The sequence below is a fragment of the Aspergillus flavus genome, chromosome 6 (genome assembly GCF_009017415.1).
Source record: "Aspergillus flavus chromosome 6, complete sequence".
Classification (NCBI taxonomy): domain Eukaryota; kingdom Fungi; phylum Ascomycota; class Eurotiomycetes; order Eurotiales; family Aspergillaceae; genus Aspergillus; species Aspergillus flavus.
The window spans coordinates 1324000-1349478 of NC_092410.1; the positions used below are offsets into that span (position 1 = coordinate 1324000).

Here is a 25479-nt window from a genome sequence, read left to right on the forward strand (position 1 = left end):
GCGGTTCTAGGGGGTGGCGGCCTTGGGCTCTGTTCCTGTGTCTCGCTCTTTCTCTGTCTCTCTCTCTCTTACAAACTAGCTTAGCCTTAGCAGCCAAAGGCTTAAAATAACTCAAAAAGGCATTGGGTAAACAATACTCAGATGAGTAAATTAAGATAATCATCTTCACCATCATCATCATCATCATCATCATCATCATCATCATCGAAGTAGAACATCATGGACGTGTTAGGTACATACATGCATAGGTACATTACATATGTATGTAGGTAAGTAGCTCTGGACGTGCATCATTACAGACCCTCATTAGGTAGTGGCACTGTGGCGGTGACTGCGAGAATCTGAGGCAGAGTCACTGATGTTCGTGTATGCTGGATGACGGGCCCATACTGACTGCATCGTCCTGTGAAAAGTTAGTAATTTTTCTTTCCTCTTTTTTTTTTGGTTCTTTTCCTGCTTTACCCATGTCGCATTACTGGGGTTTGTAGTAGAAAATTAAGAATCCATTGATTATTTTTGGGTATCAGTAATAGGGCTTCATTCTTCGTACTTTTCTTTATCCGTACCTCACATTGAATCTACATGTTTCCGTTGTTCCCAGAGTATCCCGTCTGAGTTTGTAGATGTACAGTTGTAATCCCGAGACAATGAATATGATTGGTGGAAGACGGTTAAGTTCAGTACGGGATCTTTCCCGCGACACACCCAAAGTTTAAAAAGGGGGTAAGGCCGAAAGGGAAATCGGCAAACTGAACTTTACTGAAAAAGAAAAACAGAAGAAATCGCCAAGGAACACAACTGAAGTACTTTAAGCTTGAGTGACCGTAACTCCCACAGGTGGTGACACCATCGGCATCCAATCTCACGGGTGTCACCATAATAATGATTCAGAGTGAAACTGGTAACTCCGTAAGTACTTCCATTTACTAACAAGAGCTTCGTCAGTTCCTGCATTAGCGTCATAGCCCAGGGACCAACGAATTTAGCTTTACCCAGGGGGGCGGGGTCACATATGGGAATTTGGAAGATCCCGTGAAGCAGAGATATGGGCCCCGAAACAATGCTAAAACAAACCGTCGCCAATAGTGAAGTTGTCCGTTGATATAATGGAGTAAACATGCTATCTACTCCCTACAAGGGTGTGATGATTTTCCAGTTCTTCCACACTGCATTGCCAGAGCGAAATCGTGTCAGAGAGCGCATCGGATATGCGTGGGGAGTGGGTCATACTCCCAGTCCCCATCCAATCAAGTCGAAACCTAGATGAAGCTCGCCTGGAAGTCCCCCGAGATCCATCGATGTGCCTGCAATGTCACCCAATGATGGTCTTGCCTGAGGCCAAGATTCGATCACGGGGTCAAGGGTCATCGGGGTCCATCCGTGGGATTCTGGTCATCGGATTCGCGAAAGAAGCCCGTAAGTTCTATATTGGGTTTAGCGGTGAGAGACCGCTTGACTCCCAAGGTTCTCTGTGCCAAACTCCGATTTTAATGTATTTGTTTGGTTTGCATTATAATCATCGAGGGCATCTACATCAAACCACCCCTAATATGAAACCCAAAATAAGCAGTTGAGTCAAGTTCGCTACAGACTTAAAAAGCCATCTGTGAAACCTGCCCATTATCTTTGGTTTTCTCCTTTGCTTTCCCTTCTTTTCTACTTCGTCCCCAGCACATGAGGTGTGGAGGAGGGGATTCCCTCTGGTTAGCCGAAAGAGGGGAAGCTCGAATGCGAAGTACTTGGGCAGAGCAGTGGCGACAGGATGGAGTACTGAGGGGAGACCCTCACAGCACGGAGCACGCTACTGAGGTGGTTTTAAAAAAAAAAAAAAAATTTCGTGTACAGATACCGAGTGCATACGTACACCCGCAACAGTTAGCACGGATCTCCAGATGCGCCTGTCATCGTTTCCCACAAAGTTCATGGGACGGAGAATCATCCTGTTGGTCTAAGGGAAATCTAAAGAAGCGTGGGAAAAGCAAAAAGGAAATCAGTGGGAAAAGCGTGGCAGCACTCAGGCCAAGACCCACTAAAATCAATAGTCTACAGATCCCGTCGATCACCACAAGGATCTGTTCGATTGTCAAATGAAAGCCCGCGACTCCGTTATCTCCTTCCCTTTCCTTCCAAAGCCCTATGGGTGAAGCGTAACTGGGCCTTACTTTTCAGTCTCGACATTGGCAGATGCCTGGAAGCACAGGAGATGGAGCGGACTCCACCATTGGGGCCATTTCCGGGTTCCGGGTTTCTGTCAATCACTCACTCTCCCCGAAAAGCCGCTAATCATGATGCAATCCGAACCGCTCACGCCAAGTCACGAGGCTACGCAACAGCAGTTCCAAACGCATTGCCATGCATATGGAGGGGGGACCAGACCATGCTAGGGGGAAGACGAACGGAGCGGTTCGGTGCTATCATATGTGCTGCCCTTTTCCCACTGGTTTCTCCATTTACCCGGCAACTGTCACTACTTTAGCGGTTAATGCATGTGTCGTTTTCCTGGGATACGTTTATCCTACTTCCTTTTTTTCTACTTCGGCTAAGTAGTGTGACAGCAACTCAACGTCCATGATTTGCAAGTTCCGGCACCGCGGTACCGTACCCGAAATTTCCAGACGATCTTCGTCAGAGTGGACATGGCACACATGGCGTTGGCGTTGGTGGAACCGAAAGAAAGGGGGCACAACGAACTATTCTACAAAAGTTCTCAGGTCGTAATTGTAAGCAAAGTTGACCCCCAAGGTAAAAAAAAAAAAGTACCATTGGACAATCTTACGGGACTCTGTACATGCATACAGGCATACAGGCATACATCATGGCTCATGATTATCCGAAGCCCTTGTGAATGGAGCAGGGATCATGGCTGTTCATGAATGCGAACACCTGAAAGAGATCCCCATCGTTCACGTGTATGTAATGTGGGACCTAATTGAGCTTGAGAGCTCGAGAGTCTTTCCCAAACACTTAGACAATAAGTGCCCAAGGCGAGGGTATGTATCACGGACCCATTGTGTATCCATTTAGTACACTGTGCTAATACTATAGTCGATGGATAGCACTGGGGTCGGGACAAATAAATGACATACTCCAAGCCCAGACCAATTAGCAATCATTGTGGTTCGCCCCAGGTATCTTCCTCTATCACCTCTCCAGGTGCTTGGAACCTTCGGAGCCGAGTATTGAAAAAAAAAAAAAAAAGAGAAAGAGAGAGAGAAAAGAAAATGAAAAAAGAAAATAACAGATCTCACAGTAGGTCCTTTACCTGACCCCTGGGATGATCCGCAAGCAACCGCACGGATCGCTTCCAAGTGATTTTCAGACGGGTGGGCTCTGTGACGAGCCGTTGTCACCCGATGTAGGGATCTCAAATATTGGCCCCCTTTAGAAGAAATTCGCCGAAGACATCGGCGTATCAATGTGGCTGTCGAGAATGGAAAGTGAGGAAGCTGGTGAATTCACAGAACTGTGACGCCCCTGAAGCGAGTCTGACAGTAACGAACCACTAAGTGATCGACGATAGCATCGTATCCCTGACTTTGGGGGTATAAGGTTGGTCTAAACTTGCTTACATACGTACGATCCGACTCCATCCCCTAGGATCGGATTTACCACGCTGATTTCCCATGCGTCAATCTTAATCTCCATTACCTGATGATATGGGGTCATTGTTCACGGATGATGTAACAACGACAATCATCACAATCACTAGACTTACTCAGGTTAGTACATACCATAGTCAACTTTAGATAGTTGACTAAGGATTACCAAACTGATAGAGATGCAGCCCCGGACGGAGGATACCGTACGCGTCTTGCAGCGCCACAGGAAACTAGACCTCAGCTGCGTGGCGGTGCTCGTAATATCAGCCACAGTTGAGCCCATTTTCTTTTGCTTTTTCTTATTTCCTCTCTCTCTTTTTATTTTTGTGATCTGCTGCAGGGCTTTCCCATTGTCGCATCCGAGGGACTTCCTGGTTTAGTCGTCTAATCGTGCACGGATGAAGTTGAGGAGAATTTGTCAGAAGTTGTCAAATAGTGCCGATTGATATGCACCAATGAGCTCCATTGCCGGGGGGCAACTCTCAAGCCACAGCGCCTTGATTTACGTTGGCTTGGCTCCCTTTGTACTCTGTACTTACGCTGCTCAACGCTCAGGGCCGCTGCCAATTCTCTCTCTTCCTTTTTTTTCGTTTTTATTTTCTTTTTCCTCCCTTTTTTCCTTTAGGCTGCCTGGAGTTCAATCCCGCTGGGGAGATGTGATGCTATACTCTACGGGTAGATGCACTGCAGTACTTCGAGGAAATCACACTGCAGTCATTCGAACTATGCGGGTCAGGAATTCCCAGTTTGTTGGCTCTCTTGTCTCCAAACAGGTTAGGCACACGCCTTTACACCTGCTCAATGGGTTTTCTCCATCCAGAAAACTCGACCGGTGTGATTGATGCCCCATCTTCACTCAGTACGTTCACATTCGTCCAAAAAGTCTCAGAAAAAAAAAAACGAATGGTAGAACAGAGAACCCACTTCCCGGTGGTGTTCCTTTCCTGTATCACTATCCCTTGCGTACTCCGAGTACAGTATCAGAAACAAGCTAAAGCCACAAGTACGCAGCACTGGTAGGCTCCAGTCTGTTTCCAATGGACAACGCGGCGGGGATTACGCCGATCACGATCACTGTTGCTTCCAAGTTGAAGGAAGGGCGGCTGAAATCGACCTGTCTTTTTCCAGAAATCCATCACCCCCTTCTGTAAACGAGGTGTGTTTGCCATGGCGTTCTCGACCTGCAACCCAAAGTTCTTCATCTCACCCCCTCGAATCTGTTCTGGAACAGCTCGTGTGGATGTGGATTGCTGCCACAATCCAGTCGGTTCCTTGTTTAGCCCGAATCGCATTTTGATCGTTATCTGGGATACTTTCCAAGCTTTCCCTCTTTTCTAGATCGGGTTCGACTTGCGTCTGACGGCCACTTTGCATGCAATAGGTCTTCTTTTTCTTGCTCGATCTGAGCTTATCGGAACCTGTTGAGACTCGTTTGAGCACCAGGTTGTCGGTGAGAAAGGTCTAACCCTACGACGTTTAACTTAAACATCAACTATTCCATGATATATTGCACCTGGATTCCAGAATGGGCATGACTTTAAGATCTGTCATGCAGGGCCGGTAGGCGGTGATGCCTCGGCAAAGATCTCTCGGTGTAGAGATCACCTTTCCGACGGCTCTCCCGAATGGAGCTCGCTCCATATCCCCCATCTTTCTGATTTGAGCCACTTCACACCGCCACCGTTCAAAGTTCACGATGGGTCTTCTATGGATCCTCGTCTACATCGCGGCGTTTTCTCGTCACACTCGCCTTCCTTAGTCGGTAGTAATCGTAGTACTTGTTTCTCAGAATCACGGCTAGACTCGACTCAGCCAGCCTAGTACCGTTTCAGCCCCAGTCGTTTGGCGTTGTTTCATCTCCATTAAAGGTGCTCGAGCCGTCGTTTGGGATGGAGCTTCTGAGGGAATTCTGTGCGAGAATCGTACCGTCCAAGCATTAGCGCCATGCAAGGCAACTTCCTTACTTGTACATACATTTGTACATGTCATATCACCTGAAAACGGGCCCCGTACTTTGTCTATGTACTTTGGAGTATGCGTTCTAACCTTCTATGTACAACGAAACTGAAAGAAAAGAAAACAAGGTCTACACAACCCTCGGACCCAGTGTAAAACTTGGTAAAGCAATATGAAGGTGGAAACCCAAGCCAGTCTAGTCTATTGATCCCATATTCTCCCCTTTATTGATATGCATCCCGAATCTCCAACAGAATGCGTCCATCAACCACGCCCTTGACCGAAAGACTTCTCAAGTCCTCCACAATCCAGTCTGCGCCAGCCTCTTGAAGTTGCTCCAGGGAGTGGGTCGTCGTCAGCGCGATCACCTTGAATCCCGCAGCCTTGCCTGCTCTAATGCCCGAGGGCGCATCCTCAAGCACGACTAGCGATGACGAATGTTCCAGACCGAGGCGCTTACGGCCAAGCAGATAGCATCGCGGGTCGGGCTTGCCCAGCTCGACATCCTCCGCGACAACAAGCATTTTCGGATGCGTGAGGTTCATGACACCTAGCCAGCCATCAACGAGTGCGCGCGTGCCGGAGGTGACGACACCCCAGCAGGCACCGGCGTCGTCGAGCTGCGAAAGGAGGTATCTAGCGCCGGGGATTTCAACAGCATCGGAGCCAAACTCTTTAGGGATGCGGCCTTCGATAAAGCTGACGTCTAGAACAACCGATCATCAGTCCATGCGCTTCCTCCCCGTCCCCCGCCACCCCTATTTTCATCACTCGCTGATATAGAACTCCCCGAAAGCGAGGGACCATGACATGAACTTACACTCCCAATTCGCCAGCTTCGGATCATACTCCTGCAGCGTATCAATGCTCCGACGTCCATGGGACGTGGCCAAAATAGCCTTAGGGTCAACTCCTAGCTCCTCGCCGATCCTGTTGTTGGGTTAGAACCATGTGGCTATAGTTCGGCGGGGTCAGACTAACTTGTGCCAGTGCTTCACAATCGCTGGAAGAAACGCCGAAGATTTAGCCTATTGTAAGATACAGGATCTTTGTATTCAAATAGACTTTATATCCTTACCATCAGTCGAATCGACGATAGTTCCGTCGAAATCTGAAAGGAGGCCATCAAAAGTGACGACTTGCGGAGGGGCTGAGAATGAGCCTTGGCCTTTAGTCATTGTGCTTATAGATTGACCAGGATGTTCAATGGAAATGGTAACCAGAATGAGCGAAGAAAGACTGAAGTAGGAACGATGTCTAGAAAAATGCCTTAAACTAAATTACCCCACAATGAAAGAAACGGAGAATGCGGCGACCAAACCACAAGAAAGTAAATGGTTCAAATCTCAATAGATAAAGAATTCCTTCCTTATAGATCGGGCACAAAATCCGCAGGACAATCGGAGATCGGTGGTATATTAGTCCGGTTATCTTAGCGTGGGTAAAATAGTTTGCACAAAATTGTTCAGACGGCGAGCTTGTTAGATAGAAGAAAAAACTTCTATCACTTCCTTCTACCCTTGTTTGTGCTTTTTTTGCTTCAAGGGGAATTTGTGAAATTCTGTCAAGATGGTCAAGCTAGGTAAACATTTCATCTTTCCTTTTTTAGCGGGTTCGAATTCGTACTGACCGTTTCCCAAGGCAAAAACTCGAAGCGGACGCCCGTCCGGTTACGGCACAAGATCGAGAAGGCCTCTGCAGCCAAGCAACGGAAGCAGAGAAAGCTTGCCAAGAAGGTATGTGCTGTTTCTTTCTTTTAATTGTTGTGGAGGAAAGTTCCTGTGGTTAATACTGTCATTGCAGAATCCCGAATGGCGCTCAAAGATCAAGAAGGATCCGGGTATTCCTAATTTGTTCCCACACAAGGCTCAGCTTCTCCATGAGATGGAGGAGAGGAAGCGATTGAAGGCCGAGGAACAGGAGCGCATCCGTGATGAGGCGCGCGCTCGCAAGAAGGCACAGAAGGAGTCGCAACAGCAAGGAGACGACGCCGAGGACGTGATGGAAAATGATATTGATCTGGAGGGTGACTCCGACGATGAAGATATGGATGAGGATGTTGATGAATCGTCGAACCCCATGGCTGCGCTACTTGCCTCTGCGCGCGCGAGAGCGGCAGAGTATGAAGATCAACATGAGAGCGATGATGACGATGAGATGGACGAGGATGAGGATGAGGATATGGACGGCATGGATGAGGATGAGGAAGAGGGCGGTGCTGCGCTGGGCGATTCCGCTCCCCAGCTTGTTTCACAGACTCACAGCAAGGAGAGCTCTCGGCGACAATTCGATAAGGTGTTCAAGCAGGTTGTTGACGCTGCGGATGTTGTGCTGTATGTGCTTGATGCTCGCGATCCGGAGGGCACCCGGTCCAAGGATGTGGAGCGTGAGATTATGGCGGCGGCTGGTGGAAACAAGAGAATGATCCTCATCCTCAACAAGATCGATCTTATCCCTCCGCCGGTGCTGAAGAACTGGCTGGTCCACTTGCGCCGATACTTCCCCACCCTGCCCTTGAAGGCTTCTAATGGCACCGCCAACGCTCACAGCTTCGACCACAAGCAGTTGACCGTCAAGGGTACATCAGAGACGCTTTTCAAGGCTCTCAAGTCCTACGCGCACAGCAAGAACCTGAAGCGGTCCATCTCCGTCGGTGTGATCGGTTACCCCAACGTCGGAAAGTCCTCTGTCATCAATGCCCTCACTGCCCGTCTCAACAAGGGCTCCAGCAACGCATGCCCCACCGGTGCCGAGGCCGGTGTCACCACTAACCTGCGGGAGGTGAAGCTGGACAACAAGCTTAAGCTGATCGACTCCCCCGGTATCGTGTTCCCTAATGCTGAGAAGAAGAAGTCCAAGAAGAAGCAGGTGGAGGAGCGTGCGCGCCTCGTCCTCCTGAACGCCATCCCCCCGAAACAGATCGAGGACCCGGTCCCGGCCGTGTCCCTGCTCCTCAAGCGTCTGTCCACTTCCGAGGACCTCAAGTCGAAGCTGTTGCAACTATATGGCATCCCCGCTCTTTTCAACGCTGGCGACCAGACTCACGACTTCCTGATTCACGTTGCCCGCAAACGCGGTCGTCTGGGTAAGCACGGTGTGCCCAACATCGAGGCCGCAGCCATGACCGTGATCAATGACTGGAGGGACGGACGGATCCAAGGATGGGTCGATGCTCCTGTGCTGCCAGTTGTCGCCGCGACCGATGATGCTTCGGCTCCTGCAGCCGCTGCGTCGGGCGTGGATACGAAGCAGGTTGTCACTGAATGGGCCAAGGAGTTCAAGATTGAGGGTCTGTGGGGTGATGGCGCTGATGCGGAGATGGCGGAATAATCTGGTTTATTTATTCTTGTCTGCTATGGATACATGGATACCAAAAAGGCGTTGCCTGGTTTTTTGTTCTTAAGACGGTAGAATGATGTTTTTCGATGTCAATATCAAGTTATGAAATGGTTATACAGAGTATTGGTTCAGGGAGACTTGTAGTTGGGATATTGCTCAGGAGCCCGGTGTGACAGAAATAGATGAATAAACAATAGGAATAAAAATAGAAACCCTACCAGAAAGATATACAACAATCCTCTTTAAACGGCGATGTTTTTTGACACATCCACCCGCAAAATCCAACATGGATATATATACATCACACCACATAAAAGCCCAACACATTAACTTGAACCCAACAACTATATAAAAAGCATACAACCAAACAAATCCCAATGAATAAACCATACCAATCACACAAAATCCCATTCAATCTAATACAAATACGAAACTATAAATACCACCAATAAGATATACCATTAGCAACCCCCGCCAGGAAAGACCGAAGTATGCAAACATACCCACCAAAAGATAAGATTGAATCAAATCAAATCAGTTGAATTAAATTGCCACCGCTCTCCACGCGCCTCCGCATCGCGTCGCGTTTTTTTCCCTTCCATCTCAAATTCTCCCTTTAACTCCAGGAAACCAACGGACCCAAGGCCGAATATTGATTTTACCCTGATCGATACATACCCCAGAATCAGACATACCTACTGGAAGGCTAGAATACAAAAAGCAGCACGCAACAACATCACCCGATGCCGCCTCCACCCTCCACTCCCAATCCAACATAAGAATTATAACCACCCAACACCGATCTCGAAAAGAGAAAGAAAAACAAGAGGAGGAATATAACCAATAATGCCACCCCGAAAATCCACGAGCGAAACCGTTGAAGACCCAGCATCCCCATCACAAGCCCAGACGCAATCACCGCCGACACAATCGCAACCGATCCAGGCGACAGAGCAACAACTCAAGGCCAGGGCTGAGGGGGGTGTTAGTATTGAGGTTAGTTGGATATTTTAGTTCCTTTGGATTTGTTTATCTGCTATGCTGGATATTATTTGCGGAAATGGGTTGTTTATTACCTACGAGGTGTTGGATATAATAACTAACATGAAATGCAAAATTGAAAGGATTACCTCCTCCCCCGCTCCTTAACACTTCGGCTTGCGAAATCGGTCCTCCCGCCTAACACTTCCATTCAGAAGGATGCGGTCCTCGCTATTCAGAAAGCGGCGACGGTGTTTGTGTCTTATCTTTCTTCGCAGTATTACCCCCCTTCCCCTCCTTTCTCTTTTTCTTTTCTTTGCGTTGCGTTATATTGGATGGGAGAGGTTCTGTTTGGCTTAGTGGGTGTTTATGATGCTAAGTGTGGGTTTTATAGTGCCAATGAAGCGACTTTGAAGAGGACGGTTGCGCCGTCGGATGTCTTTAGTGCGATTTCGGAACTGGAGTTTGATGGGTTCCGGTCGAGGTTGGAGAAGGAGTTGGATGCGTTTACGGAGTTGAAGGCCGGGAAGAGGAAGGCGAAGAAGGGGGATACTGAGGTAACTGCTGCGGAGGGCGTGAAGGGGAGTGCTGCTTCGGAGGGTGGTGGTGGTGCGTCGAGGGGGGCGAAGAGGGTGAAGAGGGTTGAGGGGGAAGAGGCTGCTTCTAGTCGGCCGGAGGAGGGGGATGATGGGGATGAGACGCAGGATGAGGCGGAGCAGGTGGATGAGCAGGAGCATGAGTCGGAAGCCGAGGAGGATGATGAGGGTGAAGAGGAGGAAGAAGAGGAGGAGGAGGAGCCGGGTGAGGAAGAGGATATTGATCGGGTGGAGGACTTGGATCGTGACTCGAGGGCGAGACGGCTTATGGACCCGGATGCTGCTGGGGATGAGTCGGACAGTGATGACGATGCTGGGCCGTCGTCACAGTTGAGGGGGGATTTGGGGTTGGGTTGATTCTCTTGTAGTGATTATGATTTTATTGCTAATCTATAGATTGTTCTACGTTATATGTACGGGTGAATATTAATCATTGAGATGCGCAAGAATGCAGATTCATTTCCAAGCGTATGGTATGGAGGATAGATAATGCGACAATGTATACACAAAACTCCACGACCGACACCAACCCAAACGCCGACCCGAAGGACCAGATACATGATCATCATCCCGTAAATTATACAGAGGCAGACGTGTATCGTCTGAACCACCATTCATAGTACAGCATCCCAAATGGAAGCAGCGGGAGTCCTTGCTTCATGCTGTTTCTCTTCAATGCCCATTTCCCCACAAAACGCCATTGCAACATGCATAGTCTATCCTGGTATCTTGACAGTTCAACTGACGGTCCTAAGGTAAAACAAACAGAAAAATAATAATAGCGAAGAATAGAAGAAGATAGACTAAAAATGACATGCGACAAGTGCCATGCAGTCATGCGGCCGGCTGATTTAACAACTGGCTCATCCCCTTCGGAACCGATTTGGGAGAAATTGTGTCTGGCTGGCGCCAACGACTGCTGCGCTGAGGGGTCTCTTCTCCCTTCTGAGCCAGCTGAGGAATCATCGGGCCATTGTTGCGAGCTGCACCCGGAGGCAGAGGGTGCATTGGCTTGTTTTCCTCTTTCTCCAGCTTGACCGCCTTTTCCGTGTCGGTCGCGACCTTCTGCGCCTTAGTAACCTTGCTGAAGGTGGTAATCCGGGTATTCTTAGCCGGCTCGTCTTTCTTGATCTTCCTGCGAGGGGCACTCTTCTTTGCGGCTGGCTTCTTGGACTCCGCGGTCTTGGACGCCTTGAGCACTTCCTGGAGGCTGCGCCCGCGACTGGCGGGGTTGGACCGAGATCCGCCCTTCTTTGGTACTTTTGAAGCCTCTTCGTCGTGACTGGAGGAAGGCGTGAGGAAGCCCGTTTGAGTCTTTTGCCTCTTCTTCGGTGTTTCGATGACAATCGACACTCCATGCTCGTTCTTCACGCGCTCCACCTCAGATGCATTGCATTCGTCGAATACGTTCTCGGAGTGGTCATCCCACCGTTTCAGGGCGGCCAGCCGTGCCACTTCCTCACAATCCCCCTTGACCATCAAGTCCCAGCAATCTTCAAACTCTTTGCCGGCCGGAGGTTCATTGTTGATCCACATGGTCACCCCGTTTCGGCGACTCCGGATGACGGAACAAAGACTCTTCACCAGGCGCCGCACGCCGGGAATTTTTAGACTAGTGCCCACCACGATCAGCGCGTCCGGGCGCGAGCGTACATCAGCGTTCATAACCGACGTAATGGCTTCCTCATCCGGGTTGTGTTCGTTGTAGAGCACAATACGGGGCCGCATTTTACCGATGCCATGGCTGCGCTGCCCCGTCTCGATGCGAAATTGGTTGTTCCTTGCGCATTCTGGACATTCCGGAGCATCTGGACGGTCGAACATGTCGCCATCGAAGTCACCGAGATGACGACATTTCTGGCACACCATCTTCTCCAGGCTTCCGTGCAGCTGGATCGTGCGCGGCCATGGGGCTTTTACATTCAATGGGATCTGAGTAGCTAAGGGAGGCATGGATGTCTCAATGCCATCGATGTTCTGGGTGTACAGGCGGGTCAGACGATTTTCTTGGCTAATCCGAGCCAGCATGTGGTGAAAAGCCGTTGGGGAGGTCTTGGCTGCCTCTTCGGACAGCGACCGCACCATGTCTTGGAAGGAGGCGGTTAGTGTTTCATCTTGATAGACGGCAGCATCGAAGAGAAGTTTCCCCGACGCTTTTAGGTTGTGTTTTTTCTGTAGAGATTTAAAAAGTCCATCCGTCGAGCGGAAGTCGGGAACTATGTGGCAGCAAGAGATGTGATTAGCGCAGAGACGAGGAGTGGACAGGGAAGAGGGGAATGCATACTGCCGGCCGAGGTGGAGATGCCCGCTCCAGCGATGACGACAATTTTGCGGTGCCGACGAATGGTTTTCGTTAACAGATCGATCTGCGCCTGCTGTTCAGTATAAGAAAGTCCGGCGCTGCTGGAGAGATCAAGACGTTGTGTTCGGCGTTCCTTGGGGGCGGCGACCCGTCTTCTTTTTTTTGCGGGCGGCAAGTCATCTCGGTCTTGGCTGCGGGTGCCGCTTGACTCGTCTGCTTCCTGTGACGGAGGCGGCGAGGGATAGAACCCTGGCGGTGGTGTCGGTGAAGCTGGCGGCGAGCTCAGCTCCGATACGTCCGAGAATCCATCGTCCATGGCGTGGTGTAATTCTTCGTGAAAATTATAAGAGAAATATACAGTCCCACGGAGGAGAAAGGAGGAAGATCACGACGTGGTGGTGGTTGAAAGGGAAAGGCTGAGGTGTCGTGTTGGAGGAGAAAGAGGAGAAAAATGAGGAGAACAAGCAAGCAAGCAGAGCTTTCACCACAAAGAATCGCTAATCATGGAGAAATGAGACCACAATTGGAACATCAATTGGTTTGGGGGAAACCTCCAAATTGAACCTTTCGTTTTGGAAAATTTCTTCTTCTTTTTTGTTTTTTTAATTTTTCCCTTTTGCGTTTTTCCCTTTCCTCGTCCTTTTCTGGATTTAAAACACTCCCTTGTCTGGTGATAGGAGGTAAGGGGAGAGGAAGAAGAAGAGGAAGAGGAAGAAGACCAGAAACACGTCGACGGATGGGGTCGAGACGAGAGGGTGTGGGTTGAATGAACGCAACCGTAAGAGTGACTAAGAAACAACCGCAGGGGGGAAAGGGAAAATCATGAGGTCAGGGCGGGAGAAGGGAAAGAAGAATGGTACAGCGTACGGAGTCGTAGTAGTTCTGGTTCAACTCTGCTCTCTCGCTTGGTGCCGATGCTGTGTTTATTTTGACTGACCCACGGGATGGAACACAATCGCAGCAGTGATACTGGATGGCCTGCGGGAAACCCTAACGACCTTGACAGACGTCAAGACTGGCAACCGGAGGTATGTTGAGAAGAATGTATGCTGCGATCGTTGGTCTACTAGTACCGTACAAAGCACAGGTCTATGGGATCTGATATGAGAGGTACCAGGTTTATGAAGGAGTGCCAATGACCTTTCAGAACTCTTGTTTATGTCTTGACCTCCAATGTGAACTAACAAATCTGCTAACAAATTTAGCGCGAAGTCCAACATGCAAAGACCACTAGGAGAAATCGGGTTTAGCCTTCTAGAACCTTTAGCCGCAAACCAGCCGCTGATTGGTCCGTCCCCACGTCGAACCTGCCGAAACGAACTGCAGCACCTATAAAGTTCTGGATATAGCAATACTTAAATAGCACCTGGCCTTCTGGCGTATGGCTTTTTCGAAAAAGTTTTACGGTCCGATTCTGTATCTTCCGTGCTTAGTTGTTCGTTCGATGCAGGGCAGTGTGTGCCCAACCCAACGACGGGGTGACATGTCTTCAACTCCTTACCCCCCTTAGATCCATGCACCTCTACCCATAATATCCCGGACGTGAGGACACGCAATTCCACGGAGTTGGGCCCATTTCCACGTACTAAGGTAGCTGCTCCTCTTATTCGCTCTTGAACGACTTCTAGTGACCCGGTTTTATTGCTAGACTTTTTATTTTGCATGCCCACTTCTGTCAAGGGTCATGTCACGGTTATCTTTGGCAAACAGCTAGTCCGAGAAATCCTTGCATTGCAAAAAGACATAAAATTTCAACCCTTAAGCTACACTGTGTCATCTACGGTTGAATTGAATCAAGTTATCAAGGGAGATGCCGTTCCGCCTCCGTTTCCATTTGATATCCGTTTACGGCACATTGTAAGGATAGATCGTGAATTTTACACTTGCCACGTCTCGGCCCCCCAATTCTTCATCCAATCGGTAATTCACAGTAAGGAACAGCCGTAAACTTGCAGTTATGTGTCAGCATATGGTTCTGATGGGAAGATCGGTGGTCGGCGGGGAGGTATAGAAGTAGGGCTCGGGATGGGTGGGGACGGCGATGATTGGTTCATCTGGTTGACCCGGATACCGTGATCACAGGACCCCCACGTGATGGTGACTAAGCCAGCCGTTGACTCCACATGGAATTGAAAGTGTTATCGATGAAGATTGAGCGAGATCAGGAATGAATGAGAATCTTGGTTGAGGAAAGTGTATAGAAGCCGCAGGATGTGGATGCGCACCTTTCCTGTTGGTTCCGATTGAGTTAGGCTTGCTGTTCCTTCAGACCTCCGTTTGGCGTGGTCTGTTCTTAGTATCGCTGCGGGCTCCGACATCCATCACCCAGGAACAAGACGCCCTTACTATGATATCGATCGGGCTATCGATCTAAGATATTTTCGGGAAGTTAAAGACTGCACATTCCTCTTTTATGACTAGTATATGCGATCCAGGACATCATGCCAATGATCATGGACGACGGCATCAATGTTGACGATTTGTTTGGCGAGTCTGCCTCTCTGGAGCTGGGCTTGCCAGCGACCGCCCCTACCTCTAACTCCACCAAAGGTCTTGCTCAGCGCTTAGATGAGATGCGACTTTTGGGGTGCTGTCAGTATGTCATTTATCTATCTTTGTATAGCGACTCTCTGGTTTGTACAGACACTTACTAGGTGTAGGAAGATTGCCTGGTCTAAACAGGGCTGCATTGCATATATCTCTCAAGATACATTGAGAGTGAATCTTCGTCACCTTGAATGTCGCCCATCTGACGGCAAGTGGGTGCTGAGCGATGACACTCCATTGCACCCAGTGGCAGAGGCCCATGGGGGCCAGCCTCTCGTCCATCTATGCTGGAATGAAATTGGGTCTGAATTAGCTGTGGTTGACTCGTCTGGACGAGTTTCGATTTATAATATTGCGATTTCTCTTAACAGTCTAGCTGGACAACGTCAGGCGGCGTTTGATCCAGTCGATGATGCGACTCAGATCGTCGGCATGATGTGGCTGAACATTCAACGTTCCGTAAGTGCTCACTTTGGTGTTTCTCCCATGTTTGGTATGGCGCTCAACTCCCTCCAAGGTTCATGCTTTCAATGTAGCAGCGATGGTACAAGGACGCCGGGCATATTCGCCATTTCGACGCCGCCCAATAGGTCCCTTTCACCCAGCTGGGAAAGCCGCTTTGTTATGTGTCACCAGATCTGGCATCATTAGGCTCTTGTACCAGAACCCCGACAACAAGTGGGCAGAGATCTCTGCAGAACTGAAGAACGCGAGCTACTCCGACCGACTTCTTACCCATGCCGCTATAGTGGCCACTCAGAATGGGATTCTCATCGCTACTTACTCTGCATGCCAAAAAATCTACTTCTATCGAGTGCAGATTAACTGGACTCCCCCACAGTGGGATCCGAGCCAGTTAAAGCAGGCACCAAACCAATTCCCAGTTCCAAGCTTTCGCTTCATGCATTCTAAAGTTGAGGCTCCTTGTATCATACCAAGTGCAAGCCGCAACGGGGAAGCAACTAACGATGGAATGCCATCCTCTACCAACCCACTATATTGCCTCACCCGCCTGGATATAGTCCTCGCCGCACATGACAATTCTGCAGGGATGACTACGAATCCATGGATAATAGCTGTTTTCTCGATCCCCCCCCACGCTACTCCTGACCACTCACAGCAACAGAGCCCCTGTAGTGTCATTGTCCGATGGCAGTTAGAGTCTGCTCCACAGGTGCTTCACCCAAAGTTTGACGAGGTGAATGCAAAGAAGAACAATGCTCAAATAAAGGTAAGTAAGTCAAGGTTGGCCCCTAGTGAGCTTTGCTGATTGCCGATTAGCCAAAATCGGTGCTACGACGACAGGAAGACATGTATTGCGATAGATATGTCACTATGATAGAGCAGACTGAGCATGGAAACGTCCTAGCTGTCACGTACGACGATAGTTCGGTCACTTTCTATGATCCAAAGACGATGGCCGTCTTGAATGGAACCGATGATACGAATACACTGACTAGCTTAGCCCATGCGGGATTCCAATACCCCCCTGACTCTGCAGGTAGCTTCCCCTCAAGATATCGCGGTGGTACGAAGTTTGACACTTCTATAGCAGGTCTACACATCAGCTTCTCCCCTAGTGGCTGCAACGCTGTCACACTGGATGGAGAAGGCCAGGCGCAGCTACGGGTGATGGAACACTCGTATGGCGCGGAAAATGGACTTTACGATGAAAGTATGTCTTTTTACCATCAATGATCTATGGTTATATCTGACATCATTCAAGATAAATTCTCTGCTGCTGTTGCCTCTTTGACATTGGCATTCTGCCGCGGATGCGGAAGCGAATTTAATACGGATGACATATTGTTAATTTTGAAACGGCAAGCATCACCTGGTTAGTTTTTCCCCTATATTCGACTGGAACACATGCCTAACCCTTTGGGAAGATGCGCAAATATCTTTCATCAACGAAGTTTACCGCGCGCTGGGGGTCAACTGCAACTATACACAGGAAAATGACAAATTGATGAGCCATCAGTACCTACCAAAATGCCTTAGTGTACAAGCTGCGCTGGGATTCATTGATAAATACAAGTCACGGAACTTTGCATCTAATGTGCCGTGGACAATTCTTCAGCTTCGCCATGCTTCTGTTCTATATGCGCTGTTTCTCCAGTACCTTAAAGGGGGTGTCCAGGCAGAACCCCCTGATGCAGGTAAGATCTCGACATGCGGGAAGTACGCAGAACTTTTTCTAACTGTAAGATTTGATGCAGATGCTATACGCATTTTACTTGGAAATACGAAATGGGCTCTGGACTTGTTACATTATGTTCTGAACGACCTTCTTGACCTCGCGGATGATCTAGAAAGCTTGCTTTCTGACCAGGAGGCCTTTGCCCAAAAATGTCAGTATACCATCCCGTTGATTTCAACCTCAAACCAGAGCCATGGGCATTTTTTACTGATACTGTTTGTGGCAGTGAAAACCATAAGTTCTCTGCCCCTGATCATCCTCTTGTCTAGTATGTCCCGAGCCTTCCTGCGCTTCATCTGCCGGGGGTTGCGAGGAATTCAGGCCGGCTACGCTACCGCACCTCTGACGGGCGACGCTGGCGTCTACTATGCCGAGATTTATCGAACCCTAGACACGTCCCCTGTGCGAATTGACGTTTATGAGAAATTGCTTGCTGGGGTGGACTCGACCGTGCGACATGTCTATCATGGCGCAGGTTTCGGAGACAATGAACGGCCGGGCCCTGAAAAGGAGCTCTTAGTCAACGGCCGTATCCCCCCTGTTCTTGTTACAGCAGTCTCTACTATTCTCCGACAGACGGTCCCTGCGCTCAAGCCCGATATCGATCGGATGGCTATCTATATGGGTGACTACAGCTGGCTCGGCCTTGGGTCCGACCGACGTGCAGAACTGTACCGGAGGACCAGGGACGTGGATATCATCAAGAAGATTCCTTTCAGAAGCACGGCATCTGCGGGCTCGGACGAGACTCAAAGCGGAAAACACAATCCCAGTCAGGTGCGCAGACGGTGCGTCCGTTGTTGCGAGATTATGTGCGGTGCCTACCCGCCACGCCCACAGCTATCGTCTCGCATGATGTACAAGTTGGGCTATGTGCGGTATTGTATTTGTGGAGGTGGATGGACACTGGAATCAGACTTCCACCGCTAGAACCATCTATAGGGCTGAGTTGTTCTAGTTTACAAGGCTATCATAATTGTGGGAAATTTTTCAAAAAACGTGAGATATCTCGATTAACAAAGGGTGTTATCTGGGGGCATGAGGACCAGTCTAATAGAGGTCCGAGGACTACGTGGGTGTGTGTATGAATACGATGATAGCGCAGAATCCTGAACCCGAAACTTCATCTGTCTGGACTTGTTCCTCGCAACAACACCATAGAATTCCTATTAAGCAGATATGGTACTGAATGGAAACGAGTATCGACTAGGAAAGACCCCTTCTCGCCCCTAAGGAATTGGATTGCCGGATTCTAAGGAACTCGTCACATCACGGTCGGAAGTCGTGCATTATCATTGTCATGTCAAGTAAAGCCTTCATTTAATATCGACTTGCATCTTTTTCTAAGATACATAATCAATTTCTTTTAAAAGACGTTTTTGGTGCAACCGACCCACACAAGGTGGTCCAACCCGTCATCTTTATAACGACGTTCCCGGAACTCCATCTAAATCCAGACACGACCCGACTTCATTTAAGCCTGTTCGAACAACCGATCAGTACTGGTTCACTTTTCCGTAGAGAAGGGTCTTCCCAGATGCGAGCGTGGTCGGGAAGATGACTGCCTCATACCTTAACAGCGAACTTGCGCTGGGGGAAGTGGATCTCGCGCTTCTTCTGTCTCTCGGTCTTGAGGGAGGCCTCGTGCTTGGTAAGGCGGCGACGGAGATCACGGGTAAGCTTGGGGCGAAGGTCGAGAGGGAGGTACTTCTTGTTCTTGTAGAACAAGCGGAGCTGAGCGCGCTGGTTGGCGTTGATGACGGTGTGGACACGAGCAATCGACTTGCGGACGTCGTGGCTGTAACAAATTCACAATCAGCATTTTCTGGTCTGCTTCCGTTTTCCCGTTGTGGTTGTCCAAAAAGAATTTTGCGCTGTCGTTGCAGTCCCTCCTCTTTTCGCAGTAGATGTAAAATCTTTCCCTCCTTTCCCTCCACTTCTATCTAGCGCACATATTCTTTTGGGTATTGGCGTAACCAGGTGCAAATAGGGATTTCGAAAAAGAAAAAGCAATTTTCAAACGCACATTCTCTGGGTCTTCGACGAGGCACCGCCAGTGATCTTCTGGACGCGGAGCTGGCTGAGCTCCTGCTTCAGCTCCTCCAGCTGCTTGGTGAGATCATCCTTGTTCTTTCCCCAGAGCTGACCAGCCTTGACCTTGGAAGACTATCGACGAAACCATTAGCAACCCATTAATTCGAACGCGAAAAATTCACCAGCATCGTTATCATCCTGGCGCTGCGCAACATACCATGGTGGGCGGTATTGTCGTGTCGTGCGGTTGTCGACGAGAGGATTGAAGATGGACCGGGTCAATTTGGGATGTGTCGTTGTGGGACTAGGGTTATTTTTTTCTTGCGTGTGGTGCGCCGCCGTAAGCGGGCACGTGATGCAACTGTGGCTGGTGCCCGGTGATGACGCCGCCTCCGCCTCCGCCTTACCGGACTTGGTGATGGCAGCCGCGGATGCTTTTGGGTGATGCCTTTGCCTTTCGTTTCCCGCTGGTCGGTCTCTTTAATACTCACTGTGCTTTTAGTCGGGGGTTTCTTGGGACGGTTGAAGATCTTCTTAGCCTAATTTGGGAAATTATATTCCTTGACCTCTCTGTTTATTGATTCATTCGAGATCCTAATACTCTTTATCTTCACCTTAACCTCATATACTTCTATACCCACTACTCCATGGCTGCCTCAACAGGTACCGGGTGGGCTCAGCTCCGGCAGCAAGCCCGCTCTCTCGAGACTCAGGTATGGACTGATTCAACCCAGAGGAGTCCTGAAGACTGTATCAGTGAACATAAGAGTAACATGCTAACTCCTATCATTTATAGACTGAAAGCCTGTTCCACTCCTACTCGCAATATGCGTCGATGACAAAACTCCCCCCGGACCCATCTGAAGAAGAAATCCGCCTGGAATCACAATTAAAAGAATTACTCGAAAAGGTACACTCTCAACTAGGCCATCCTTTTCCCGACAAAACGTCTCACTAACTTCCATCCCAGCGTCAATCCCTCGTCTCCCAACTCGCCCGTCTACTCGACTCCGAAGCCACCCTGACCTCCTCTGCCCTGAAACAGAACAACCTCGCCCGCCATCGTGAAGTCCTCCAAGACCACCGCCGCGAACTTCAACGTCTCACATCCGCCATCGCAGAATCTCGCGACCGCGCAAATCTACTCACGAATGTCCGCTCCGATATAGATGCCTATCGGGCGTCGAATCCCGCTGCCGCCGAAGCCGACTACATGCTCGAGGAGCGGGGTCGGATCGACCAAAGCCACAATGTGATAGACGGCGTTTTGAGCCAAGCATACGCCATCAACGAAAACTTTGGGCTTCAGCGCGAGACGCTGGCCAGTATTAATCGGCGTATTGTTGGAGCCGCTAGTCAGGTGCCCGGGATGAATGCGTTGATCGGGAAGATTGGGTCGAAGCGGAGGCGAGATGCGCTTATCTTGGGGGCCTTTATCGGGTTCTGCTTTTTGATGCTGCTTTTTTTCCGATAAGTGCATGTTGGTTCCGCTTTAGCTTGCTGTCAGATCTCTACTTTAGCGGTGTGATTGTCTTGTTTCTTTGTCATTTATTTACTGTTGTCTATAGTGTGAGGGCGTTATGGGATTGGGGCACTTCTTACTTCTGCTATACAGGAAATGTTAATTCGTGGGTCCCGAGGTTTGGTTTCTTATATGATTTGTTTGATGTACAGGGACGACCCAAATCATAGTTATCATGGATCTACATCCGTCGACCAAGGTGCTGACCTGTGTCGTACATTAGGCTGTGGCTGAGCACGGTGGAAGTGAATGGGGTAATCCGTAATATGATACATATGTATATACATGATGGCTATTTATGCCCCTCAAGGTCTCATGACAACCCGGGGCTTTTGAGCTGCCGACTCATTTTGACTCTTCCTTCCCCACTCTGAGGCCGGTAACTCAGACTCCATACTGACCTTCTTCTCTTGAATCAGTTTCCGAATTCCGTTGTTAAGTGCCTCGAGCTCATGTTCCTCCGCGGGCCCGCTTCCTGCCCACCGAATGCGACAGTTTTCATCCAACAGATAAACATATCCAACCTTGCTGTTCATCATCCCGATGGACTCCTTAACGCCCTCCGTGACACCTTTGCGAACTAGGAAGTAGCGCCTGTGTTGCTGTTCAGGTAACTTGTTCCGCATCCGCCACATAAATCTGCGAACCAGCCATGCTTTGAGGGCATTCTCTTCTAAGTTGATATCCACCTTCTGAACCATATCGCCACCGCTCTTGAGCGCCTCATGGAGGCCTGGATTCTGTTCGGGACCAGTAAAAGTCGCGACTTGTGTTTCCGCCCAAACACTGGAGAAAAGGGTCACCACAGAAATCCTGCCCCGAAGCTGCGTGGTGGTATCTTGCGGTTCCTTGGGCGATGCGAGTGTGGTACCGTGCATGTTGGGGAAGTAGAGCGCCTTATCTCGTTTGAATAACCGGGGACCGGAGTAGAAGGTCTTTCCTTCGTGATGGCGGAGGTTCGACCATTCTCGGAAATATGGCTTTGCGACTTGTCTTGTTCTGTGTGGTGCGCATAGTTGCATCAGTACCTGGGTTTAGACTACTTGAAAGGCTAAAGATGTTCGTACAGCTCTTTGCGACGCTCCAGGTGTCTATCATAATTGACAAAATCGTCTCGTCTTTGCCGGAGAGTTCGCGAATCAATACCGGTATTTTGTCCTTCTTGCGGAGGAATCACCGAACCAATTGGACGGTCGAGAGTCGGGGGAACGAAGTCATCGTCGCCGGGTTGGGGGGCTGCAGAAGGACCTGATAACGGGGATGGGTTCTGCTTAAATTGGACCTTATTATTCGCCGTTGGATTGGGTACAGCTGTCTTTGCTGCTTTATCGTTGTTGCTGCTGCTGGCGTAGTACCGCAGCGCCGGCTTTAGTCGAATAGTTGAAATGGCAGCGGCATTGCGGAACTGGCAGCTGAGACAGCGACCACCCTGGAGCAGAGTGGCCTCTGTGAAAGATGACAGGAGCATAGATCGCTTCCACATTCTGACTGACGAACAATGTCAATTTCAACAGCGGTGGTCGTAGACTCGGTCTATCTGCTAAGAAAGATCCACATGCTTACCTTTCGGAAAGTTAAATTGAAAGCCCACAATCCCGTGACTAGGCGGCATTTTCGTGTCTCTCCCGGCGCGTGGTTGCCTTCCGGCGTGTTTTTTGCATAGTATTCCCTGTCACCGACCACCTGCTGTGAAGTACTGGTAATATACGTATATATAGCGTCACCTGCTGGGCAGGTTCGGGATTCATCCATGGCTCTACAGATTTTGGAGGACATGACATCGACCTTATATGAGCCCGGAGATGGTGCAGAGCATCTCGGACAAAGAGACCTTTTTCCAAGGACTCGAGAGGCTAGATGCTTTGTTGGATGACTCGGGTGACGACGCCGAGGGGCTTTCTCAGATTATAGCACTGGCGGAAGACTATGTTGAACCTGTTCACCAAGACGAACCTGCTCTTTCCGATTCACCTGTGCAGAAATTAGGTGCATTGGGAGCAACTTCCGCTTTACAGTCACCTTCACTTGATGTCACGGTCCAAAGAAAGTGCGTAAACACGTCTATAATTGTCGTTGAAGATGTACAAGATCCTACTGTGAAAGGATCAAAGATCATGGCTCTGAAGAAGAATAAAGTCGACGGCAAGAAAAAACGATCATCTACTACCAAAATAGTTCCGGAACAGCATCAAATCTTCAAGGGCCTCGTATTCTGTCAGTGATCAGTTTCGCTTCGTTTGAGCCTCACCATATAGTCTTCATTATGCTGACTGGTCTTTCAGTCTTCTTCCCGAATAGCGATGTTTCGCCTTTGCGGCGGCTGCGCATCCAGCGAGCGCAGGAGTATGGTGCTCTCTGGGCTCGCACTTGGGGTGATAATGTCACACATGTAATAGTTGACAAAGGTCTAGCTTTCCAGGAGGTCCTGAAGCATCTTTGTTTGGAGACGTTTCCGGTTAGTCTAGGGCATGGTGTTTTTACTTGTCCCACCTACTGACTTCGAAGAAGCCGAACATTGCCCTCCTAGATGAGAGTTATCCTTCGGAATGCATCAAGTTCCGAACAGTCTTAAGTACATCTCATGTGCGATTCCGAATAAATGGGATGCCGGTTGTCTCAAAAGCAAAGGAGGTGTCCCAGCAAAACGAACCCTCGGATGAGTCTTTACCATTGAAGCCAGCCGGCAGACAAAAGCGACAGCTTGAAACTCAGTCTCAGTCATCTGAAAGCGAAGACGACTCGGAATACCCCCCCGATACACAAAGGGTCAATGATTTCTCAGACGAGGCACATAAGGAGGTGGTCTCTGAGCCACTTCGTGAGCGAGATGCCCTGGATGACATGATTGATGAAGCCAAAGCTGTAAATAACTTGGTACGACCAATCTATTTTCATTTACAAAAGCGTATACTGAGCATTGATACAGCCTTTGGACCCACTGGATTCCTTTGATGATGAACATGTAACTGAAGAGGCCGACCTGGGAACTTCCGAAGAATCGGACTGCCAGCCAAACACGCGAAAGAGAAAAAGAAGCTCGGGACGGGATAACGAAGGAAATAATGATTGGCAGCAAAAATTTGCTTGCGTGCAAAAGCATGATCCGAAGTCGAATTCTGAGAATCCCAACAGGCGGACTATTGATGTCCTTCAGCAAATGCTGGACTACTATGCAAGGACTGATGACCACTGGCGCACGCTTGCCTATCGCAAAGTCATCTCCGCTCTTCGAAGGCAGCCAAAGAAGATCCTCACGAAATCGCAGGCACTCGCTATCCCAGGAGTAGGACCGCGCTTGGCGGATAAAATCGAGGAAATTGTGTGCACAAACCGGCTCCGCCGCTTGGAAAATACCAATCTTACACGCGAGGATATCATACTTCAGGAGTTCTTGGGCGTTTACGGAGCTGGGATTTCACAGGCCTCGAGGTGGCTTGCTCAAGGCTACAGATCACTAGAGGACCTAAGGACTAAAGCGTCTCTGACTCCTCAGCAGGAGATCGGTGTCGATCATTACCATGATTTCTCCCAACGGATCCCGCGAAAGGAAGTAGAGACACATGGAGAGATCGTCAAAAGGGTCGTGCAAAAGGCTGACCCTGGAATGCAGGTCATCATCGCTGGGTCTTACCGACGTGGCGCTGCTGACTGCGGAGACATCGATCTGCTAATCACCAAACCGGATGCTACGATTGAGCAGATTCGTGCCCTAATGATCGATGTGGTGGTCCCGAAACTCTTCAAACGGGGCTTCTTGCAGGCCAGTTTGGCGATTACGTCGCGAGGGGATGGGTCTAAATGGCATGGCGCATCTCTAGCTCCAGGCGGCCAGATCTGGCGACGGATCGATCTTCTTTTCGTGCCAGGCTCGGAGATTGGCGCTGCACTGATTTACTTTACTGGGAATGACATTTTCAATCGAAGCATGAGGCTATTGGCTAGCAAGAAAGGCATGCGTTTGAATCAGCGCGGACTATATACGGATGTACTGCGAGGGCCACAGCGGGTGAAGTTGAATACCGGTCGGCTGCTCGAGGGTCGCGACGAGCGACGTATTTTCGAAATTCTGGGAGTTCCATGGCGTCCTCCCGAACATCGTATATGCTGACGTGCCCGGGCTTTTTTTTGGGTTTTGTTCGTTTTTCTGGGAACCGGTAATGGCTTTTTGGGAGTATGCTTAATGACAGATAACATTTGACGCATTAACTAGTACTTTTTTAATAGCTTTAGATATATACTTTCGCTGTTCCGCTTCCAGACCGACTTCTCATCTTGCATGAATTCGCTGTAGTGTCACTGCAGGAATGTTACAAGGTTTTTTATGGAGTAGATATGGAAGACTAAGTATGACGCTGGCTCAAGTGGTCTGGATCATCATGATGATGGTGTTGCTGTAAGGGCTG

General features: G+C 49.4%; 10 protein-coding genes across 10 annotated transcripts; 6 read left to right on the forward strand and 4 right to left on the reverse strand.

Annotated features, from left to right (window-relative positions):
* Window positions 1–5779: 5779 nt before the first annotated feature.
* F9C07_8335 (putative glycerol-3-phosphate phosphatase) lies at window positions 5780–6733 on the reverse strand (the record flags this gene model as incomplete). The annotated part of the gene is made up of 4 exons (XM_041294073.1): window positions 5780–6261; window positions 6376–6485; window positions 6537–6558; window positions 6634–6733. 4 exons carry the CDS (start codon window positions 6731–6733, stop codon window positions 5780–5782), a joined length of 714 nt encoding a protein of 237 aa, XP_041149347.1.
* A 391-nt stretch (window positions 6734–7124) lies between these two features.
* F9C07_8336 (P-loop containing nucleoside triphosphate hydrolase protein) lies at window positions 7125–8885 on the forward strand (the record flags this gene model as incomplete). Its single annotated transcript, XM_041294087.1, has 3 exons — window positions 7125–7137; window positions 7197–7291; window positions 7359–8885. 3 exons carry the CDS (start codon window positions 7125–7127, stop codon window positions 8883–8885), a joined length of 1635 nt encoding a protein of 544 aa, XP_041149346.1.
* An 855-nt stretch (window positions 8886–9740) lies between these two features.
* On the forward strand, window positions 9741–10828 carry F9C07_2109349 (uncharacterized protein; the record flags this gene model as incomplete). The annotated part of the gene is made up of 2 exons (XM_041294086.1): window positions 9741–9890; window positions 10019–10828. 2 exons carry the CDS (start codon window positions 9741–9743, stop codon window positions 10826–10828), a joined length of 960 nt encoding a protein of 319 aa, XP_041149345.1.
* Window positions 10829–11305: 477 nt separating this feature from the next.
* F9C07_8338 (DHS-like NAD/FAD-binding domain-containing protein) lies at window positions 11306–13089 on the reverse strand (the record flags this gene model as incomplete). Its single annotated transcript, XM_041294072.1, has 2 exons — window positions 11306–12687; window positions 12756–13089. 2 exons carry the CDS (start codon window positions 13087–13089, stop codon window positions 11306–11308), a joined length of 1716 nt encoding a protein of 571 aa, XP_041149344.1.
* A 1346-nt stretch (window positions 13090–14435) lies between these two features.
* F9C07_8339 (uncharacterized protein) lies at window positions 14436–14906 on the forward strand (the record flags this gene model as incomplete). Its single annotated transcript, XM_071511763.1, has 2 exons — window positions 14436–14630; window positions 14856–14906. 2 exons carry the CDS (start codon window positions 14436–14438, stop codon window positions 14904–14906), a joined length of 246 nt encoding a protein of 81 aa, XP_071367747.1.
* Window positions 14907–15214: 308 nt separating this feature from the next.
* Window positions 15215–18450, forward strand: F9C07_2235491 (mediator complex, subunit Med16; the record flags this gene model as incomplete). Its single annotated transcript, XM_071509972.1, has 8 exons — window positions 15215–15369; window positions 15434–15779; window positions 15838–16551; window positions 16602–16995; window positions 17047–17157; window positions 17210–17479; window positions 17540–17671; window positions 17747–18450. 8 exons carry the CDS (start codon window positions 15215–15217, stop codon window positions 18448–18450), a joined length of 2826 nt encoding a protein of 941 aa, XP_071367748.1.
* A 194-nt stretch (window positions 18451–18644) lies between these two features.
* Window positions 18645–19822, reverse strand: F9C07_8342 (60S ribosomal protein uL29). The gene is made up of 4 exons (XM_041286896.2): window positions 19772–19822; window positions 19547–19686; window positions 19093–19318; window positions 18645–19000 (listed from the first exon to the last, which is right to left on the reverse strand). The coding sequence occupies exons 1-4, from the start codon at window positions 19772–19774 to the stop codon at window positions 18995–18997; spliced, it is 375 nt and encodes a 124-aa protein (XP_041149342.1). The 5' UTR covers window positions 19775–19822; the 3' UTR covers window positions 18645–18994.
* Window positions 19823–20201: 379 nt separating this feature from the next.
* Window positions 20202–21028, forward strand: F9C07_8343 (putative vesicle transport v-SNARE protein Gos1; the record flags this gene model as incomplete). Its single annotated transcript, XM_041294084.1, has 3 exons — window positions 20202–20267; window positions 20351–20464; window positions 20525–21028. The coding sequence occupies 3 exons, from the start codon at window positions 20202–20204 to the stop codon at window positions 21026–21028; spliced, it is 684 nt and encodes a 227-aa protein (XP_041149341.1).
* Window positions 21029–21381: 353 nt separating this feature from the next.
* On the reverse strand, window positions 21382–22559 carry F9C07_8344 (putative F1F0 ATP synthase assembly protein Atp10; the record flags this gene model as incomplete). Its single annotated transcript, XM_041294071.1, has 2 exons — window positions 21382–22075; window positions 22144–22559. 2 exons carry the CDS (start codon window positions 22557–22559, stop codon window positions 21382–21384), a joined length of 1110 nt encoding a protein of 369 aa, XP_041149340.1.
* A 319-nt stretch (window positions 22560–22878) lies between these two features.
* Window positions 22879–25184, forward strand: F9C07_2235495 (DNA polymerase POL4; the record flags this gene model as incomplete). Its single annotated transcript, XM_041294083.2, has 4 exons — window positions 22879–23290; window positions 23359–23531; window positions 23585–23950; window positions 24003–25184. 4 exons carry the CDS (start codon window positions 22879–22881, stop codon window positions 25182–25184), a joined length of 2133 nt encoding a protein of 710 aa, XP_041149339.2.
* Window positions 25185–25479: the final 295 nt, after the last annotated feature.